Source organism: Myxine glutinosa, chromosome 2 (genome assembly GCF_964187855.1).
Source record: "Myxine glutinosa chromosome 2, kmMyxGlut1.1, whole genome shotgun sequence".
Classification (NCBI taxonomy): domain Eukaryota; kingdom Metazoa; phylum Chordata; class Myxini; order Myxiniformes; family Myxinidae; genus Myxine; species Myxine glutinosa.
The window spans coordinates 263,222,448-263,241,389 of NC_136262.1; the positions used below are offsets into that span (position 1 = coordinate 263,222,448).

General features: G+C 42.5%; 1 protein-coding gene across 2 annotated transcripts in view; it reads right to left on the minus strand.

The window, feature by feature from the left end:
- Nucleotides 1–18,942, minus strand: part of ARMH3 (armadillo like helical domain containing 3) — a 128,042-nt gene that overhangs the window by 41,514 nt on the left and 67,586 nt on the right. For both annotated transcript variants that reach the window (XM_078772521.1, XM_078772522.1), the window contains exons 13-19: nt 16,502–16,601; nt 16,245–16,346; nt 11,495–11,553; nt 11,275–11,340; nt 8,848–8,917; nt 8,181–8,241; nt 6,855–6,943 (exon numbers count right to left, since the gene is read on the minus strand). In XM_078772521.1, the coding sequence (XP_078628647.1) occupies nt 6,855–6,943; nt 8,181–8,241; nt 8,848–8,917; nt 11,275–11,340; nt 11,495–11,553; nt 16,245–16,346; nt 16,502–16,601 (547 nt within the window). The remainder of the gene's footprint in view (nt 1–6,854; nt 6,944–8,180; nt 8,242–8,847; nt 8,918–11,274; nt 11,341–11,494; nt 11,554–16,244; nt 16,347–16,501; nt 16,602–18,942) is intronic.

The window sequence follows — 18,942 nt, forward strand, 5'->3', positions numbered from 1 at the left end:
GCTCACGCTTCAGGCATGGTAACGCTATGAACGGGGACAGACAAAAGGCACAAGAATAGCAATAAAAAATACAGAGATAGCACCTCTTTGAGTTTGACATGTCTCAGTGTGTCATTTCAGTATGATTAAACTCCATGTGTTGAAAATACATACTTTTCCTGGGGTGAAATACCAAAAGTTTTGTCAGTGACAAATATTCTGAACTTATTGTCCCACATTAATTTTTTTTTTTAAACCAAATACTCATTGAACACCTTTAAAATACATCATAATACAGCTTTGCAATCCATCAGTCATGTATACCTTAAATTTATCAAAATCGAGAGACTTTCTGTTGAACTGGATCTGCATAAACCTACCTGCCATAATATTGAACATATGGTAACGTTGGTAACGGGGACAGAATGCAATTCTACATTTTGCGATCGTTTTGTTCGCAAACGATCATCTCTTCACGCAAAAAACATCTACAGCATAATGAAGCTGGTGTTCTACACAATTGTAAGAACTTGAAAATATGAATTAAAATTAACAACAAATCAGTGAAAACCTATCTTTCACGTTCGTAATTTCGGGGACAGACGCCATAACGAACGTGCACTACATTTTTTAAAATTCAGAAAAAATATTAAACAACTTCAAAAAAAAAAAAAAAACGCGATAAGTTTACTTAATGATGTTGTAATTATTATTATAGAGATAAGGGAAAGAACTTGACCTCATATATGTGATTCTAATCATGTTTTATTTTGATATATGTTGGCGTGTCACGTTTTCACCCTTTTGTAGGAGGGTGGATATGGAACTTCATTTGAAATAAAAATCCAACGAAGTATTTTATTTGCACCAAACTATCTCTGGTATCTCTCCAGGGTGTGCCACATCTGAATTTAATATTTTGTACGACAAAAAATCATTGTGCTTTCGTCAGTTCAGTTAACAATAGAGGCATGCCACAAATGTCCCAATACCGTAGATAAGCCCATATATATATATATATATATATATATATATATATATATATATATATATATATATATTATATATATATATACATACACATACATATATATATATATACACATACATATATACATATACACATATACACATATATATACATATAATGTATATATATAATATATATATATATATATATATATACAGTATATATATATATATATATATATATATATATATATATATATATATAGCGGATCTCAAACGTCGGCCTTTTCCCCTTACCAAGAGGGGGTTAATCCCCTTGTCTGTTACTGACCGACGTGATCCTGAAGTTACCCCGTTCCTTCCGGTCGGTATTAGTTAGGGTTGCTGGTCAATTTGGTCCCGTTACCTAATTACCAACACCGACCGTGAAGCAAGGAGATAACCTCCCACCCGAGCTGCAGCGTTAGTGGATACGCCGAGTGAAGTGAGCCGCGACTCGGGCCGTTAACAATGACTAAACCCGATTCTGAGCGGTTCCTAATCGTGCCACGTTTACCCAATGGAAGAAAGGACGGATGCGATCGGATTAGGGGAAACCAAGAAAGAACAAGGCAATTTATTCACAAATATACAGAAGGAAGAGGAAACAAAAGAATGTACAGGACAGGAAGAGGAAGAAGCAGAACACAGGGCAGTCTTAAAACAGTCTTATCCTTAATACCCCAGACAAATATACACACTCACACGGGGATTGTAGCTGGATTGTCGATGGTCACCGGCTTGTCCAGGCTTCAGTCGGCTCCAGCCCAGGCTCCGGTCCAGCGGCGAAACCCGGCAGGCAGTTCCGCGTATATTGGGACGCGTCCGGACAGTTTATATAACGGGGGGAAGCTGGCGTCCTATGGCGTACGTAATATGTGCACCCCCGTGCCAAACGCACCCTCTCCAAATGTTCTCTTTAACAGCGCGCCGTATATCTCTTCTTCAAGTTCTTTGATCAGCGCCGTGTGCACGCGAGTCCTTTAAGAGTCCTGTGTAGGCGAGCTCTCTCACGCAGTCCTTTTACAACGCGCGCGCCTCCAACCAGTCCTTGTAATGAGCGCGCCTCCAACCAGTCCTTGTAACGAGCGCGCCTCCAACAAGTCCTTTCTCAAGAGCGCCGCTGAATAAGTCCTGTGAAAGGGCTTTGCATTCGCGCTTATATATCTCGACCAGCAAAACGCTCCGCGAGCCAAACTGCCACGCCTGCCAGCGATGTTCCTTCAGCCCTTGTTGGCTGGTGAGGGCTTACCGGCCACGCCTTTGACCGCTGGATGACATGGCCACACCTTCTTCTTGGCGCTCCGCCTCCTTTCTCGGGCCTAACCTCGTGGCTTATGGCGGCAGGGGCGAGCGCTAAGGCAGCGAACGCTGCTGACAAAGGCGCAAAGTAAATTGGGAGAGCCATGAGGCACCGACTGTAGGGGCGCGTAATGGCGTCGCTTGGAGAGGGAGGTCGCAAAATGGGCGGAATGGGGCCTACTCCTTATTTAATTGACACAACGCAGATTCAACTATTGGAAACACGGCCTTATCTAAAACACATACTAATGAAATAACTGGAATCCTATGGTGGCCTACGTGTTGCTTGTGGACTAACTAGGGGTGCTACCTTTAACCTTTTAATAATGTCATATTTACAAGTGTGGGTTCTAAAACCGCAATATATATATATATATATATATATATATATATATATATATATATATATATATTGTTGCGGATTTGAGAATCTTGTTGTAAATATCACCCTGAGTAGTGTAATGATTGTTTGTTTTTTTTTTTTTTTTTTCTTTCTTGTAAATTGTAAATATCTTGTAAATATCCTTGTAAATATCTCCGTTTTGTGTGTAAAGGTCAAAGGTCGTCCTCTTAGTCCATATACATGCACGTAGGCCACCATATACCCTTCTAAATAGTTATTTCCTTATTATGTGTATTAGTTTAAGGCTGTGTTTCCCATTAGTTGACTCTGCATTGCATCAAATTGAAATAAGATAGATCCCCTTTCAATTCCCTCAAAGCCTCTATTGCCAACTGCATCGCCGCCATTGCCATGTGCTCTAACTCGGGGAAGAAGGGCGTGGCCCGCCCATCGTCATAGGAAGGAGGAGTGAGCCCTTGCCGATCAACCAACTAAGCACGAGGGGTTTGGCTTGAGAGGGCGGAGAAAGAACGATCGGGCAGGTTCGCAAAGATTCGAGGGTGTGGCCCTATATAACCCGTCACGCGATGCAGTCCACAGAGAAGGGATGAGTTCACCTAAAGGAGTCCACCGCAGCTTTGAACAAACCGCAGCTTTGAACAAACCGGAGCTGAACCAACTGCAGTTTTGACCACCGCAGCTTTGAGCGTCGACAGCGGTTTCGGCCACGGCGACAAAGCGACGCCGCCGTGCGAACACGCCTGCGGAGGGGCGGCGGCTGCTCACTCCCGGCCCGACCATTCTCCTGCTCCAGCGGAACCTTCCTCCCCTTCCAGCCATTCGTTCCTGCCTTCATTCCCCATTCGTGTAAGTCTTTTGTTTTCTGTTTTGTGTGTGTTGTCCTGGGGTTTAAGTAAGACTGCATAGGTAAGCTAGAATTGCTCTGTGTCCTTCTGGTCCTTCCATCCTTCTGTAAATTATTTTCGTTTCTTTCCTTCTCCTTGGTTACTTTTGGTCTTGTACATAATAGTTAGTAATAAATCCTGTTCTTCCTACCTTGCCTTCTTTCCTTCACATCCGTTCGTCCTTGTCTTTTCCCTCATTGAATACCTGTGGCACGATTTGGCCAACGTTTCAGAATCGGGTCTAGTTACTTGCTAATGGTTCGTGCCGCGGCTGCTAATCCGCTCGGCAATTAACATCTTGTCCGCGGTCACGAACGAGGTTGCTCACCTGCCTCCCTGGAGGGAGCTGAGCAGCTTCAGGACTCACGTCGGTCAGTCACAGACAAGGGGATTAATCCCCCCCTTCTTAAGGGGAAAAAAGGCCGACGTTGAGATCCGTAACAATATATATATATATATATATATATATATATATAAATAAATAAAATATAATATACGTCCGTCCGTCCAGCTGTCTGTCATCGATTTTCGTTTCCGCGATAACTTGAGAAAGGCTGAAGGGATCTTGGTCAAACGTGGTGCAGTCAAACGTGGTGCATGAAGTAAAGATGAACTGTTTAGATTTTGAGGTCAAAGGCCAAAGGTCAGAAGTCATGTTAGGTAAAAATCCTGTCACCATGATAACTTATGAACCAGTGATGGGATTCTGACCAAATTTGGTACAATTATGTAGAATGATGTAAAGATTAACTGATTCGATTTTGGGGTGCCAAGGTCAAAGGCCAAAGGTCCTTGTCAGGTAAAAATGTGATAACTTGTGAACAGCTGAAGGGATTTAAATAAAGACGGCACAGGTATGCAATAATGATGTAAACATGAACTGATTAAATTTTGGGGTCACCAGATCAAAGGTCAGAGGTCATGTCAGGTTAAAAAAGTGACAACTTAAGAACTGCTGAATGGATTTAAAACAAACTTGGTACAAGTGTTATAATGATGTCATAATGTGGGTGGAGGCATATCGGTCGACGCCATGACATTGAAGAGTGTCGTTCTCGTTTTTGTAGTTTTAGTGGTGCAGTGGCCGAGTCATGGTAAGGTCTTGCAACGATTTGCTCCACTGCTCACTCCGATTCGAGACTTTGCCAAGAAAATAAAGTTGGCAACTTACAACTGCCATTCTTCATCCTCAATCACAATGAGACATGCGAGTCCTGACCGACATGTGCGCTGACTTGAATGAAGTGAAAGTGAAACTTCAGGGAAAGTTGACTTGCAATTTGGCACAGCATATGCGAGAGTTTCAGTCAAAACAAACTTTTTGTGGCGCACATGAAGAGTCAGGATTTCACGCACGTTACAAATCAGCAGCAGTATATGGAAGATGCCGATTTTGACCGGCAGTGCTATGTGAAGTGGTTGGAGAATCTGCTCGGAAAATTAGACAAGCACTTTCCCGATTTTGAAACTTTTGGACTCACTTTTCAGTTCCTGCATGATCCATTTCACTTTGACATCACTAATTCTCGAGTGCTCGGCCGTCTGCTCTCTGTGGACAGGCACATCTTCGAAGCAGATTTGCTTTCACTTCAAAGCCAGATTTATTATCAGCCAACTGATGAATCTGTCTTGATGCCTCAGAGTTGGCTTTTGAAGGGTAACGGTCTGTGGTTCTCCACACAGGAATAGCTCAGCGGTATTTTATTTCTGGCTCAAAGCGCCTCTGTGAATACATTTTCTGCAGTGACTTTCATGAAGCCGAAGTATCGATTGTTGATACTGGATGTGAATCTGGAGGTGGACTTGAGATGCTCAGTCTGCGAATGGTTTCTGCCCGATTTCAGGACGTCGGTGAAAGAAAAAAAATTGCAAAGTGTCACACTGAACGTTTAAATTTGCAATGATAAATACAGTATCTCACTTTTTTCTGGATAAGTAATAAAGTTACCACATTTTACTGTGTATCAGCTTTGATAATTACTGATGGTTTACAACCTCAAACCTACTTTCAAAAGATTGCGCATCCATTTATTCGTATTGCATATGTTTTGTATCATGGGGCGAACGTGGTGACCCGATTGCCACAAGTTTGGTGAGAATCAAAATTATATTAGACACCGAGGTTACCGAGGTATTAGACACCGAGGTATCACCGAGGACAAGGCCGAGAGGCCTTGCACATCGTGAACCACAGCCTGAAAAGAGTGAATATTAATATCACAGTGAATAGTGAATATTAAGAGTGAATATTAATATCACAGTGAATAGTGAATATTAATATCACAGGCCGAGAGTCACTCGGATAATTCGAATAATTAAATTACCCGAAGCTTGAGTGGTTACACATTTGTTTAATTCACCTCACTTTGTTCAAAGCTATTTTGCTAATTGACAGGCCCATCGTCAAAGCCTTATACGAAGCAGCTCTGCTTCCTTTTCCATCTGCGATTGTGTGATTACAAGAACCACCTTTTGAGGCCATTTTCCCCGCAGAGCGGGGGTTGGCCTTTTTTCGGGCACCGTGGTCCCCTTTTTGAAGCAATGCTTTACGGCCGGCTGCCCTTCCTGCCGCAAACCCTGCTCGTCGCCTCTTGCGACACACAGGGAATTACCAGTGAACTGGTACTCGATTTGCCGACCTCGGAAGGATGACAGGCTGAGTCAACCCCCCTGGTGTTAATTCAGCGATCGACCGGGATTCAAACCCAGGATCCGAGGATCCCAAGCCGGCACCCTAACCGCTAAGCCAACACCAGGCTTTAACACTATAACAGAAGAACATTATTATGCCGATAGTGTTACAACCGCAAAAAAGGGAACAACACTATCATCACAGCATAATCTGAAACAATGGAAAGAACACCGATTAGTAGGTCATCTTGAAAAATGCCAGGATTCATTAAAAAAATTTATGTGTTGGTTAAATCATCACAGAGTGGCTTTGCCACTGAAGAAATGTCACCTGCCACCATTCCCCACCCACTACAGATTAGAGCAGGACGTTAGATTTCAGATGGTATCGGGCACACAACGTCTACTCTTTTCCAAAGACATCATGGGATCTTTAACCTCCACCTGTGAATGACGGCAGAGCGGAAAGTTGCCTGCAGGGTTGTAAAGTTTATAATAAATGTCCTCAAATCAAGAAAAATAAATAATTGAAAAGCAGATGGATTGCATTGGAAATTGGAATTATGCACAAATCGTTTTCCTTACAGTGCAAGTGCATTACACAGGGCATTCCAACAATTCCATTCCACAAATAAAGGGGTAGTTTGAAGAGCTCGACTGACAGCACAAACAGGGGCCCATCTCACCTGCCCACAGCTCCTGCCACGTGTAATGGAGACGCACGCGACACTTTTTCTGGTAGCAGATCAGTTTTTGAACAATTGCAACACAGCGCCTGCACACCCCAAGGCACAAATAGCCATTCAATTGCTTCGACTCCGTGCAAAGAGTCCGTCAGGGTGTGACGCAGACCGTACTTCCGATTTAGTACCCGAGGCAAGCTTTGATGCATTGGGTGATAATACTCAAACTCTGCACGGCTCGTTTCCTCATTCTAAAGGAAAAATCTAAAGTGGATTCCTTGAATAGATTATAATAAGTGTATGTGGAACACCGCCGGTGATGCACAATGACTGCGTTGGGTAAACCTTGGTGTTCCAATCGCGTTGCCGGAGAAGATGTTACTCCATGTGATTAACATCATGATGCAAACAAAAATAAAATGGCAACATCAAGACTCGTCTGTTCACGACGTTGATGGGTACAATATGTGCCGCCTTTAAACAAAGGATGGAATCAACAGGAGGTTGATGGAGGTATGCTGACACAGGTACGTTAACTCTTTTCTCCAATTAAAGGTTAACAACTGACAGAAACGTCAGATCCTCCTTGGTTCCCATGGCACTCAACATCCTTCGATCAACATACTGTTGAACTCCATCCATTGTTGTACCTGTCCACGATGCAGGTTGACACGAGGCTTCACCAGCAGCACCGGTTATTCATTATTTTAAACTGAAGAGGCCGAAGAGGCTTTCCTTCACAGAGACAGCTTCTGATCGCGATGGGAGCCAGCTGCCTCAGTCAACCGGTTCATTGGAATAGGCCAATTAGGTCTTCGATGAAACGTGTAATGGACCAGCCAATACTTCCGGGACGGCTCCGCTCTCCCTTTGGCTGATATTAATGTCGCCATAAAAGTAAACCCTATATTTCTGCTCATTCAAATCCTCATAAAATACCATAATGCACACAAAACAGATAAACCCTCATTTGGTGAAGCAGCCCAGCCATGCAAACCACACCTCCTAATGAGCTCCTACAGTGTGGAAGTTCGGTACAAACTTTAAAGAACCAAATCATCGACAACTAAAACTACAAAGTGTGCAATGGTGACTCATTGGCCAATAGCATGGTTTTAAAAGGGCTGATGGTGTAGCCATAAAACTAAATACTCAGGTAAGAATGGACGTTTAATGGATTCACTAAATCAGCAATCGAGCCTCCTCTCAATATTTATAAAAACACAACAAATCCCAAAAGGGAAAACCAAAACGACAAGGGGCGGTGATACATGACCCAGGTACAACCAATTATTTCAAGGTTTGTTCAGGTGTTGGTGGGTAACTCACAAGTATAGTTCCATGGGAAAGTCTTTCATCATGTGTGTCATCATGAACTCCACCATGAGATCTGTCATGAAAAGATAAACATGACATTGATGACTGGTTGGCAAACCTGCTAAAAATGACATCAACAAAAGTTTTAATGTTCATCCTCTCATTATACAACTTGTGTGTTCATTAAAAATGCGAAAATGAAGATAACCCTCAACCACCAACTCCCCAACTCCTTAATCCTCGCACCATAAAGATGCTCATTTCCATCTCGGCCATAAATCAATCTTCCTCGCAACCTCCTCCTCTCACTCCCTTAATGCCTTTCAGCCTCTCCACTTGTCAATTTGCTGACACCAACCCCCCACCCCCTCCCATATGTAATATTTAAACGACTCCAAACAATATCTGCGATGCTATTCAAAGTATTTTAGCGTCAAAGTTAAAGCACGAAAGCCGTTAAAAAGAAACAAATACATCAACTGTGGATACCAATGCCACCCAAATGGCCTGGGTTTGGAAATGCTCACACAGGAAAACAACAAATTGAAAGGAGATTCAATTACAACATTTCCCACGACGTCAAAAAGGTCAAAACCCACCGATGACCCCAATGGTGTGTGAAAAAAAGCAACCGGTCCCTAAAAGCCATGTCACACGGACACCATGGTAAGGCCCTCACCTAGAACAGCACATGCTAAAGGACGGGATGGTACGTTCTTGTCGACAATCTTCTTGCGATGTCTCATCGGCTAATTGCAGGTGCAAGGTGGGGAAAAAGAAACAAATTAAGAAACAAACATGACAATGCCTCAAACATGAGAAAATGAGACAGAAAATGAAAAAGAAAATGAAAGAAAATGAAACAAACATGAGAAAAAGAAAAAGATAAACAAACATGAGAATGCCTCAACAAAGGACAAAGGAATCGTTTTAGACATAGGCTATGAGCCAAGGGGGTTGGTCGGTACCATACAGATGGAGTAAGGCTCATTGTGATTTTTAGCAAGATATATGTCCCTAGATATGAAAAAAAAGTGATAGCAGTGTATAACTCTCGGCCATCTCTGTGTTATCACCCGAAATATTATTATACGCCTGCTTCGCTTCGCCAAAAAATGTGATATTTGCTAAAATTGGAATAAATATATGTTTTTAAGGACCACAGAGTGCCAATAATTTGCATACTGGATGCCAACTAATATAGTAATAGAAAATAGAACATTTGTGGGGGTTATTTATCAAAATATTGATATAATGACAAAAAATATGTTAAATTTAGTGAAAAAGTGGTCGAAATCGCTTCGAGTTCAGAATTCACATTGTACATTTTTGTACAATTTAGTTGTACAAACTAAATTGGGTAATATGGGTGGACGGATTGTTTGTAATTGTAACAATTTAGTTGGGTAAATTGTAACAATTTAGTTGGGTAATACAGATGCAAATACAGTAATGTTTAACCCTTTAGCACCTATAATATCAAAATTATGGGGTATGGTTGAACATATTTTGAACTTTACCAAAATATGTGCCCCAAACAACCACCATATTACAAAGTAATGATATATTCCATTGCAGTGGTTCCTTGCGAAGATTTTGAGGGGTCAAATGTTACTCTGGGAGTTTTCATTTTTGAAATATTGACAAAAATTTACAATGTGAATTCTGAACTCGAAGCGATTTCGACCACTTTTTCACTAAATTTAACATATTTTTTGTCATTATATCAGAAATTTGATAAATAACCCCCACAAATGTTCTATATTTCTATTACTATATTAGTTGGCATCCAGTATGCAAATTATTGGCACTCTGTGGTCCTTAAAAACATATTTATTCCGATTTTAGCAAATATCACATTTTTTGGCGAAGCGAAGTGGGCGTATAATAATATTTCGGGTGATAACACAGAGATGGCCGAGAGTTATACACTGCTATCACTTCTTTTTCATATCTAGGGACATATATCTTGCTAAAAATCACAATGAGCCTTACTCCATCTGTATGGTACCGACCGGTCAATTTGGGGGGTCTGGCTCATAGCCTAACATCCATCTGCGTTCGGTCTCAGAATGCAAACGTTTGTGTATTAGTCAAAATACATTTTTAATAATCACAAAGCAAGGCCCGTTTATAAACATACTGCGGAATGTTAAAAATTGGAAGCAATGGTGCATTACAAACGACTCAAAAAGCATCTGCATGTGGTGCGTGTAAATTTTGTGAAGCAAGCACGGGCACAACATTCTGACGAAGCAAATGTTCTCATGCACCAAACTGGGTGTAAGGCCTGGTCCCGTTTGGTGCTGCTCAACAGCTCAAGGTAGCAGTGTGCAAGTAGATATAATCGATGGCTATGCCCGGTTTTAAGGTGGCTGGCTTAAGATCTTAGGGTCTTGAGTCTGAACCCCTGTCTGGGGTCCGTTAAATAACACAAGGTGGGTTGTCTCAGCCTGTCATTCTCCCTACGTCGGCAAAATGAGTACCAGCTTGCTGGAAACACAGGGCATTGCATCAGCGGCACAGCTGCATTCCCAGCAATGATGCAACCAGCAGCCAGAGGCTGAATACAAAATTAATAATTGACAGCTGAAGCATTTCTCACGATTATCAGCAATGCATCGCAGGTGAACCTCTGCATGGCAGGCAGGTCGCCGTCGAAGGCTGCAGACTCGGGGCTGTGGAGGACCTGCGTTTGCGGGAACTTCACTAGTTTTGTACTTTGGCAAACTTTCCTAAAATTGCCTTCAATTATAGTTTGCTGCAGCTACTTAGTGTAACAAAATGAGATTGTTACACAGTCGTTTCCTCCATAAACCTGGTGTTCAAGTTGGATTGCAATGCATGCGATGCGAAGAAAATGGTTTTAATGAAAGAAAATCCACAATGGCAAGTCTCGATAACAAGACAACTCTAAAAAGTCATATAATCCACAGGTAGGAACAATAATGAGTGCAAGCACATCAAGCGCATGTCTCATCAATGGAACAAGGCAGGTGTCATGTGGCACCACTCAATGGAAACAGGATGAGAGAGTGAGAGAGAGACAAAAGGAGAGTGAAAGCAAACGAAAAGGGGGTGCGGGGAGGAGGAGTTGCTCACTCACCATCCGATGCAGGTGAACGCGAAATGTCATGTTGTCATCATGCAGGAATGAGTTTGCATACTGATCCTTCAGAAACAACGCAAAACACGTGGGAGTATCAAAATCGTTTCAAACACAATCAAGAGAGATTGATGGCAACAGAGACTGTTAACGCAGGTTCGGTTTGCAATGCAGAGGGGGATGCAGACGCATTCGGGCTCGATAAGTGTATTAAACGCACCTCGGCGATGCATGTCAGGATGATTAAGCACAGCTTGGCACTGTTCAACCGATGCTCGTCTGAAACAGTGCAGAAATGCAGTTATTAGGGAGACGGACGAGGACCGAGCCGTACACCGAGCAACATTAAACACGGCAGCGGAAAGAAGAAAAGAGAAGAAACAAAACATGTTCATATTTGTACAATCACCAGTGCAGAACAAACAGCAAATCCGATGAGATATGGAGAGTGCATCACATTTTCAACAGCACTAATGAGTACGGCGTTCAGAACCTTATAAAACCATCTCGTTACATTATTAGTGGAGATCCCAGGTTGAGGTGCACAAGGTCACGTGCCCGATATGGTTGTCGACCTTGTATCCTTCAATGACTCCCCACCCCCCAGTTTTCCCTTACTCATCTCTTCTCCACCTCCCCCAACCCCACCGCGCATCCATACTCCAAAGCGCTGCTCGAGTGCTGCAAGGGCCACAGGGGAGATGGGCCGAATGGCCTTATTGCACGCTCGATTGACATATTGACCCTCTTGGCTGTGCAGTCAAAATGAAAATATTGTCAGAACTGAAGCACCGTCGAGGATGAGTCAAGTAAACACGAGTTGTGGTGTTAGAGTTCAATCATCGCAAACCGTTCTCAAGCTCAATTTCGGCTTGAACATAAATAGTCATCTCAGGTACCAAAGCCATAGGGCAATCTTTACACGGTGAAGGAAATAACGGTCGATACGAGCTTGTAACAATTTGCAAGCAGAAACGTCTTCCAATTAGACCAACAGTCGTGGCACAGATGATAATTACGTTTCTGTCACCGAGCGTCTTCAGTCACCCACTCCAAAGCCAACCTTGTGCCAATTCTACTGCCCTTTTCAACCAAACAGTGGAACATTTATGACAAACATTTTAAATAAACCAGAACATCTCCAAAACAACTGCCATTCTATGGACGAGGGAAAAATTCAATGTAATTGTCAACTTGGAAGCACAGTGATGGTGGAATGCAATTTTTTTTTTTTTTTGTATACTGAATCGAGGCTCGTGAAAGAGCTGACATTTATTTCACAAACAAATCAACCAGACAAACAAAATATATAAAGAGAGGGAGTGGAAGACAAGATGGGGAGAGAAGGTGAAGCACACATACACAATATTTGAGAGCAGGGAGATGTGTGGGAGGGAGAGGGCTTGGGGGGAGGAGGCGTGCGGAGGGGGGGGGGGGGGGAGAAGTATAAAACACAAGGGGACCAAGGACTTCCAGGACAGAAGTTGGTATTTCAAAAAAGTGGAATTGGGGTGAAATTAGCGGGGGTAGAAAAGATCAAGGTTTTGGATGGGTGAGGATAAGAGATGGTGGTGAACAGCTGTTTTAAAGACCTGGAGGGTGGAGTGGGATTGAAGAGAGTGAGGGAGTTTGTTCCAGAGGCGGGAGAAAAGAGGAATTAAGGAGTGAAGGTGAGCAGAGAGTCTTGATTTTGGCAGTTTAACCATAAGAGGGTTGCAGGCAGATCTTGTGCGACCTGTAGGACTATTTGGGGGACAGAGCACAGATAGAGCTGGGGGGGCAAGGCCAGAGAGGAGTCGGTAGAAGACAGAAAGACCACCAACCTGCCTGCGGTGAGTGAGTGAGAGGCCCTTGGAGTTAGCTTCATCGCGGGAGATTCCAATGATTCTGAATGCTTTGGTTTCAACAGCGTGAAGACGAGCTAGGTGTGAGGCAGGAGCACCAGCCCAGAGGGGAGGGCAGTATTCTATTGAGATGCGGATGAAAGCCTTGTATGTGACGAGGAGCTCAGGTGTGCCAAGGAAGGACTTCGCACGACGGAGGATGCCCAGTCGGCGACTGGCTTTGGAGGCCAGATTTGAAATGTGGTTTTCCCAGGAAAGATCATGGCAGATAGTGAGACCCAAACCCCAAACAAAATAACCCCAAACGAGAAAGGCAAAGCTTCGTTATGCTCAATGCTTCACCATTCCATGGGGGAGAGGGGCTGCTCTCTGGCAAGGAGGAGATACAGAGGGACAAATTAGTTGAGCAAGTGAGTGAACAGGAGCAGATAGATGTTGCGGATTAAAATTTGTGCGGAAGAGCAGTGCTCAAACACACGCACACTGATTGATAAAGTGCATGTCGATAATTAGTGGAACTTTCTTGCTGCACAGGCTGTGTACACCTGGCTTTATATTTGATGTACATGTACACTGTACAGTCGTGCCCAAAAATATTGGCAGCCTTGCACTTTTTTCAAATAATGCACCATTTCTTCCAGAAAATTGTTGAAACTAAAAAAAATCTTTTGGAATCCACATTTGTATTTCTTTGGTTTGCAGTGGAACAAAACAAGAAAGATGAAAAAATTACTAAATCTTTACTTATTCCACACAGAAATACTAAAATGGTCTGGACAATATTATTGGCACCTTTTAGAAGTTGTTAGAAATAATTATATTTCAAACAGGTGATTCTCCTTTACTTTGGAATTGAACTCACCTATGGTGAGTTCCAGGTGCATGCAATATAAAAATCACTCATTCAACTCGTTTGATTGGAGAAAAGGAGTCATTCTGCTGTTTTGTGTCACTGTGTGTACCGCAATGAGCATGGAGAAAAGAAAGAAAACCAGAGAATTGTCTGAGGAGGTCAGACACAAGATTGTAGCCAAGCATGGACAATCTCAAGGCTACGAGTCAATCTCCAGAGACGTTTATCTTCCTGTGACCACCGTACCGCAATGTTATCAAGAAGTTTAAGGCCCATGGCACTGAAGCCAACTTCCAGGGATGTGGCTGCAAGAGAAAACCTGATCGAAGATTGCAGCACAGGATTGTTTGGATGATGGAGAAAGCACTTCGATCAACTGCTAAACATTTTCAAGCTGACCTTCAGACACAAGGTACGACAGTTTCAACTCGCACCGTCCGTCGCCAACTCAATGAAAGGGGGTTCTATGGTAGCAGACCCAGGAAGACCCCACTGCTGAGAGAGAGACATAAGAAAGCCCAACTGGTGTTTGCCAAAACACACCTGAACTAGAACGGCACTCTGTATAGAGCATACCTCCACCTGGTGAACAGTTTATGTTTTATATCTCAGAGTAGAACAGAAAATCACAACACAGACACACATTTAATTAAAACCAATCACAGGAATCACCATAGGTCCAGTCTTTCATACCCTGATCTACCCCTCGTTTTGGCCATATCACTAAATGGTGAAGAATCACTTTAAAAATGATAGGAGCTGGATCCGGATCCGGATATTCACCAAAATTGAATCGATTCTTCCTTGTCACACACACAACCTGTCCACCAAGTTTCACCAAATCCATCCATAACTTTTCGAGATATCCTGCTACATGTTGGTTTTAGCCCTATCTCCCAATGGTGAAGAATCACTTTAAAAAAATTCTCATATCCGAATCCATATTCAGATCTTCACCGAAATCGAATTGAATCATGCTTGCCAGACACCCAACCGTTCCACCATGTTTCGTCCAAATCCGTCAACAACTTTTTGAGATATCCTGATGTGTATTCTTTTTGGCCCAATCTCCCAATAGTGAAGAATCACAAAAAATTATAGTAGCCGGATCTGAATCCGGATCTTCACCAAAATCTAATCATTTCGTCCTTGTCACATACGCTACATCTCTGCCAAATTTCGTCCAAATCCATGCACAACTTTTTCAAACATCTTGTTCACAAACGGACAGACAGAAAAAGAAAGACAGACAGATGGGTTAAAACATAACCTCCATCCACCTTTGGTGGAGGTTACAAGCCAAAATCCTTCTGGGAGAATATCCTGTGGGCAGATGAAACCAAACTAGAGCTTTTTGGTAAAGCACATAATCTCTATGATTACAGAAAAAAAATGAAGCCTTCAAAGAAAAGAACACCTTCCCTACAGTCTACAATGCTCCAGAACTAGAGTCAAACATGGAGGAGGTTCAGTGATGTTTTGGGGTTGCTGTTCTGCCTCTGGCACTGGGTACCTTGAATGTGTGCATGGCATCATGGAATCAGGAGTTTACAAACGCCTTTTGGAGCACAATGTTCACCCCAGTGTCAGAAAGCTGGGTCTCCGTCGATGGTCATGGGTCTTGCAGCAGGACAATGACCCCAAACACACTTCAAAGAGCACCCATGAATGGTTCAAAACAAAACGCTGGACTGTTCTGAAGTCGCCAGCAATGAGTCCAGATCTAAATCCCATTGAACAGCTGGGGGGAGATCTGAAACAGCAGTTGGGAGAAGGCACCCTTCAAATCTGAGAGAACTGGAGCAGTTTGAACACGAATATTGGGACAAACTGCCAGTAGAGAGGTGTAGGAAGCTCATTCATGGCTGAAGGAAGCCCTTTACCGCAGTTATTTTGTCCAAAGTCTGTGCTACCAAATATTAAGTCTCGGGTGTCAATAATTTTGTCAATGCCATGTCTTTTTATTTTCAGATTTAAAAGGATATATTAAGTTCTGAATCAAAAACAAAGGTTCTGTAATATTAACAGTGAAATAAAGAATTGTGGAGACCAAATACATTAGTCAATTTTTAACTTATTTTTTAGAGAAAATTGTGAGTTATTTGAAAAAAGTGCAAGGGTGCCAATATTTTTAGCCACAACTGTAGCCCATTTGATAGCATCAGGCAGCATTCTCTCAACTTCACACACAGTGAGAGAAGAGAGACTTTTTAAAATGTCAAAAAAAAATCCTTATACTTTAAGGTGCCCTTTGGTCATTGAACCCTGGTCACCTTTGGTGTCTTGCATGACGATAGAGCAGTATTTCAGGAAGGTGATGAGAAGGTTACTCGTTTGAGTGTTAGGATCCAGGGGTAGCTCAGTGCTTACCAAAGCTGAAAACAACAAGTGCATCTTGAATACCCGAGGCCTTTGCAGTCAGAGAAAGATATCTTATCGGCATGAGCACACGACGACAATAAACTCAATTACCTGCCCTACTCTCACCACCAAAATATTACGTACTGCATATTCATAACAACCCAAGTACCATCAGATGCTGGAAGGTTTCCATCCGGCTGTGAGTTAGTGGGTGTGTTGGGTGAAGATGGTGACTGCGGAGGAGTCGCAGGCTCCATTTCTGGGTGGCTCTGCAGTGATAGGAACAAATGGTATAATCGACAAAATAAAAACCACCTCGACATGTTTTAAAAGAACCAACAATGTGAATGGACACTGGTGATGGGATACCAATGATCTTCATTCAGAAATTAAATTTTTGAAAAAATAAAAATACTTAAAACAATCAGTGGTGTGTGGTCGTTACTACAAGATCACTCATTACATCATCGAGCACAGTGAAATGGAGAAGCGCGGATGGTCTTCCCGGATGACCACATTCACTACAAGGGGAGCACACCTATCCCTGTCATGCCAATGACGGCCTCCAAAAACGAAATGCCAGCAAGTGAAATCGACTGAAAAAAATAAGGTACTCGAGCAGATCAAGCCAGAAGAATGGCAGTGTGTCGTTTATGTTTGTATCTGTCAGCAATTAAACTCAAATTCTTCGGATCAAGGTGCCACACATTAAAATGCACCTCAACAGAGGTGAAGAGAAAACAAGTTACGGTGTCCGTAAAGCAAGATAAACACGTTAAGTGCAGACCTTCATGGAGTTTTCATGGTGCAACAAACACCAAGTGCTTCAAAACAAAATGAAATACCCAATTCAATTTCAAGCTTCGAGCGGAGACTATTTTGATAAACGTTAGGCTCGAGCAAATTCTCCGAGATCACATTCTTACGGGTCCACGTCGAAGGCTTCATGTCGTTCAAATGTCGCATCTTCGAGGTCAGCCGCGTGATTTCAACAGATCAATGACTGAGCCTCATGGACATGCACATTCTGCTTTAATGTCCCCATCGTGCTCTCAGTGGTACATTCAACCTGGTTTTAAAACGGCTATCTTGGCAAATCAAGCGATTCACAAAGAAATAAAAACGATTCCCAGGGGGTGCAGGAAATGGCCACCCCACCATCACTCCTCCCCCACCCCTCCCCCCATCCCTGCAATATACTCTCAAACACCTCAACAATATTCCCAAAATTTGCACCACCTCAATAGTCAGGTCATCTGTGATCCAGAATAGATGTGCCTTTTTCCATGAATGTTACCCGCAATGACAGGCACTGGTGAAATGGCAATCTGAGATACAACATTGCACATTTTATTAACATCATTCATGCAATGCATGCGTTCCGAGCTCCTGCAGGAACCTGTCATGGAAGAAACACAATCATATCTTTAACCCTTCAACTAGAAGCAAACGCATTGGAAATTTAACAATATGTCCCTGTCAAGAGTGCCATCCTGAGCATCCGACGCCCACCACCGCCCACGGCTTTAGAATGCCCGTTTGTGAGAAAAGTGGGTTAGAAAACAGAACTCTGGATAACCTCAATATGCAATTGCACATTTACCAAGAGGACGTTGTCCACCAAGTTTCACCAACCAAGAGGACATTGTGCACGAATCTTTAGCAATCCAATAACACGAACTACGATAGTGATCAGACCGAGCCCGTTTAGGGTGCACCAAAGGGGACAGCAATAAAAACCAGCTCAAGATACATGAGAAATGTATCAACAACATACAAACCACACAATCATGCTTCAAGGATACATGTACAATTTACAATAAAGACTACATTGAGCATTGTTTAATTAATTATGTGAAACATTTTTGACTAAACAAAGGCCTCTACCCACAATGATAAAAAAAACAAAAGAAAGGCGTCATGCAGAGCATGATACTTGCAAAATACACCCCACCTTTCACCCCCCCCCCCCCACCAAAAAAAACGTTGCTATGGATACATCAACTCTCCCATTTCAAGAAGATTAAAATTTGATCTTAATCAATGCTCAAGTCGATGGGATGAAAATTGATGATTTTTCAGATGAAAATGTGATTTTAGAAGTTTGACCTTTGACCTTAAAAATGGTCGATTTCCCAATTCATTGACAATATGCAAATGCTGTTGAACTTTCACGGCAATTGGATGAAAAATGACGATTTCAGAAATTCGACCTCATGACCGTTGAGCTCAAAATCAATGGGCTTTTCAGTTGTGACTACCTCTACGATTTAGTAACGTTTCATGACAATCAGTTTGGAATTTGCTTGTCAATCGCCTACAGATCACAAGACAAACAAGTATAAACAAAAACAGACCGAATAACGCACAAGACCAACCAATATACTTGAAAAATCTTCGATTTTGCAAGTAATCATTTAATAAGGCTAAAATCAACAAGCATTCTGAGTATTGCGCTGCAATACATGTCCCCTAACAAAGTTCAAAGTGCCATAACTTTGTCAAAAATGATCGAATATGCAAATTTATGCACGGTTGATGCTGGTTTTCAAACTTGATCTGAGGTATGCTGAGACACGTGTGTCACGCCTCGCCTCGTTGATAAGCCCG